This window comes from Oncorhynchus clarkii, unplaced genomic scaffold, assembly GCF_045791955.1.
Source record: "Oncorhynchus clarkii lewisi isolate Uvic-CL-2024 unplaced genomic scaffold, UVic_Ocla_1.0 unplaced_contig_5358_pilon_pilon, whole genome shotgun sequence".
NCBI lineage: Eukaryota > Metazoa > Chordata > Actinopteri > Salmoniformes > Salmonidae > Oncorhynchus > Oncorhynchus clarkii.
In genome coordinates this window covers 188431-192219 of record NW_027261000.1, presented here as the reverse complement: position 1 = coordinate 192219, position 3789 = coordinate 188431, and the positions used below count along the sequence as shown (strand labels likewise).

The window sequence follows — 3789 nt, the reverse complement described above, 5'->3', positions numbered from 1 at the left end:
GGTCAAAAGTAGTGCATTATATATGGAATAGGATGCCAATTTGTCAGTTGGTCCCAGAGTTTAGGATTTTATTTTCTCCCTCTGCTGGCCTGGAGGATCCAGACAGACTAGGCCGCCATGGCTCACATGTCTGTGTCTCAATAACCGTCAATGGCTTCCATTCCTCGTAACCTTTACTTCTAGGAGAAGCTATACAGGACCTGACCAGGGAAAACTCCAGGCCTTAGTTATAGACCTGGAGGTTTTCCCAGTCAGGTCACTGGTCAAGAAAAGAGAGTCTCTTTATTACTTCACTGTTTAAACAGCATGATTTACAGTCTGGACAACTGTGTGCATCCATATAAATAATTCCACTGTTCTGTCCCATATTGATGATGTCATATTGACAATGGTATGAACACCAACCCATTTGTTCAAGGAATGACCAAGTCATGGAGTGTTATGCACAACATGAATACGTTTTTTTATTTTTTGTTGTTGATTAAAACATATTTGATTTATAATGCCAATGCATGAAAGCTACCCTAAAATCACATACGTAGCTAATTACCAGCTTTAATAAACTGTCATGATGATTATTTGTGTTATTTTAAGAAAATATCCTCACTGAATATCAATGAAACAATAGATTACATTCAATGTTGTCTAGTATTTGTCTTAAATTGTCATTACATAATGTTTACTATTGACATAAATGGAAACAAATCACAGACACAGCAGAGCCAGGATAAATGTCATAAATCTTTATGTAAGCTATAGAATATACATCTATAGAAGTCAATGCTATAGTTACAGGCTATAACAGTAGAATGGCAACAGTGTACACTGTATATGAATGCATTCAATGTGACTAAGCTCGGGACTCTTGAACAGCATTGTTTCAGATTTTCATTGTGTACTGCACCTATCTTTTACTGCTGTTTTCCACACTTCAGCAGCTTTTTTAATAAAACTATATAGAAAGCCATTTCTTCCTTCAGCTCTCTCTCTTGCCTCCCTTTCATATTTTTCCCTCAACTCCTTTATTTCTTTATCTTTAGCCTCGTTTTCCAGTTTCAGTTTCTCCAGTTCCTCCTCCCTGAGTCTCTGCTCTTCCTTCTCTCTCTGGATTCTCTTCTTCTCCTCTTTAATAGCTTTCTCCTGAGCCTCTTGTGTATCTTGCTTCAGTTCATTCTGTCTGCGTTTCTGCTCTTCGTTCTCTCTCAGGATCCTCTCATTCTTCTCTTTAAGCTCTTTTTCCCGAGCCTCTTGGATCATTTTTTCTTTCTTCAGTTTCTCCTCCTCTCTGCGTATCTTCTCTTCATTCTCTCTCAGGATCCTGTTCTTCTCCTCTTCAATCGCTCTCTCAGCCTCCTGGAACATATCAGTGGTGTAGTGGCTTCCTCCATTCATCTTCACCATCGTGTTGATCTTCTCAAGCAGCTCAGTGACCTGGGAGCGATTCTTATCTTTCTTGTTGAAGACATGATATCTCCCATTGCATTGGGAAATAACACTATCCAGATGTGGATTTTCAAGCAGGAACTGTTCAATTGTTACATCATCATCATCATCATCATCACCATGAAGAAAGTCTCCATGTGTGAAGAGAACCATGGTGTATTTGGATGCTTCATCCCCAAATAATGTCTTAATCATCTCCACAGTTTTCTGTTCCTCTTCAGTGAATCTTCCCAGCTGGATCACAATCAGGAACACATGGGGACCAGGTGCAGAGAAAGAGATGCATTCAGCAATCTTTTTCAGTGACTCTTCATTGGACAATGAAGTATCAAACAAACCTGGGGTGTCAATAACAGCTACACTTTGCTCACCCACCTTCCCTCTTCTCTTGTGACAGTTTTTTGTCTGAGAAATAGAGGAGATTTTTGATGGGAAAGCTTTTTCCCCTAGAATGATGTTTCCTGCAACACTTTTCCCAGCTCCTGTCTTCCCGACCAGAACAATGCGGATCTCCCCATTTTGTGTATGCAGTTGGATTCCTGTTGGATAACAAGAACACTTGTTAACTTTTTTAAGAGGTCTAGACTTCATGTACTGCTTGTTAGCACATTTTGAGTAATGGCAAAAACAATTTGTTTCTTCATGGTCTGCACAAAACAATCTGTGAGCATTGCCTCTACAGATGCAGGATCTTAATTTTAGCCTGTTTGCTACAGCAGGAAAATAATCCTGCAGCAATAGGAAATGTGAATTATTATATGGATTAGGGAAAATCAAGTCTGGACTTTCAAAGTGGACATTAGAAACTTTAGAGTACTTAAAATGCAAATCCACTACAATTTTGCATTTGCTGCTGTGCAGGAAAACCTTCAGCAACAAAATATTTATCAAATTAAGATCCTACATCTGTATGTGCTAAACTGTTTTTATGCCATTATAATTTTTTGCTAAATTGACTCCCATCAAATACCAAGCAATCTCTTGGTTTCAATATATAAACAAAGGCCACCGTACAAACATAAATGTATAATCCATGTGTTCCTTTTTTAGAATCATTACAGCAAGTGAGAAAGAGAAGGAAAGATAGAGAAGGTAGTGCTCTAAAACAGTCATAGACAATAAGCGCATACAAGAATAAAAACAAAATGAATTACTCCACTGACTTGTACATTTTAATGTAACTAATAATGTTAACATTTTGTGTCAACTTGACAGAAAAATAAAAGGGGAGTAATATAAAATAATGCTCCCCACTGCTATACATCATTATATTTCTAGAGCACATGAAGATCAAAGGAAAAAGCACATCAAAAAAGGAATCAATACCATTGGCTTGAGTTCCCATCTTTATAACCTAAAGGCTACTCACCAGACTGAGAAACTTTGCTGTTCATGTTTGCAGTGAAGATCTGTCAGTCTCAAGCACTGTGTGAGTAGTAGCAGAAGTAGTTTCAATGCTTCTATAAGGATACTAAAGAGATACAGTGTGAGAGTGGGTCTGCTCACTTGTTTTATACAGGATCTGTCAGGTGCCCACCCCCTGACACACCCACAGGCTTTCTCTTAGATTTCATACATTTACTGAAATCCTTTCCCACTAGTTATGGCTGTAATACAATACAAATGTTTTGACTGGTCTAATATTGAACTATTCAGTCAAGTCAAATCGTAATGCACTAGTAATCGGCAGTATGTTTGGACTACTATGTGTTGACTACTAATTGAGGCCGAATATATTCAACATGTTTGAACATTTTCGGGATGCCGTATGTGCCCGTAGAGTGCCCGGGAGCCTATGGGAGCCATCATCCGCAAATCGGTTATGTGCTTACACTTTACGAGACTGTGGCATTATGTTTTACTCTGGGTTTGATCTAAAGATTTGGGAAAATGCTCCTGGAGCTGATCAGGAGCCTGTAGATCGTCCTAAAAACTTGTAGTGTCTACCCGGCTTTATTTTCACATATTGTTGCTCAACAGGTCACACCTCAAGTGACCTCATTTGCATTAGCCTATAGGTTGGGTATTGAAGCCCCACTTGTAAATAATAATAGTTCGAATGACAATACTAATAATAACACCTTTATTTGTAAAGCAATTTTCATGTACTTCAAAATGCAAAGCACAAAGCAAAAAATAACAACATAGAAGATTAGTAGGCTTAACTACAGTGGGGCAAAAAAGTCTTTAGTCAGCCACCAATTGTGCAAGTTTTCCCACTTAAAAAGATGAGAGAGGCCTGTAATTTTCATCATAGGTACACTTCAACTATGGCAGACAAAATGAGAAGAAAAATCCAGAAAATCACATTGTAGGATTTTTAATTAATTTATTTGCAAATTATTG

General features: G+C 38.0%; 1 protein-coding gene across 1 annotated transcript; it reads right to left on the bottom strand.

Moving 5' to 3' along the window:
• Nucleotides 1-728: 728 nt before the first annotated feature.
• LOC139403119 (GTPase IMAP family member 9-like) lies at nt 729-2903 on the bottom strand. The gene is made up of 2 exons (XM_071146827.1): nt 2813-2903; nt 729-1982 (listed from the first exon to the last, which is right to left on the bottom strand). The coding sequence occupies exons 1-2, from the start codon at nt 2835-2837 to the stop codon at nt 889-891; spliced, it is 1119 nt and encodes a 372-aa protein (XP_071002928.1). The 5' UTR covers nt 2838-2903; the 3' UTR covers nt 729-888.
• Between the last annotated feature and the right edge of the window lie 886 nt (nt 2904-3789).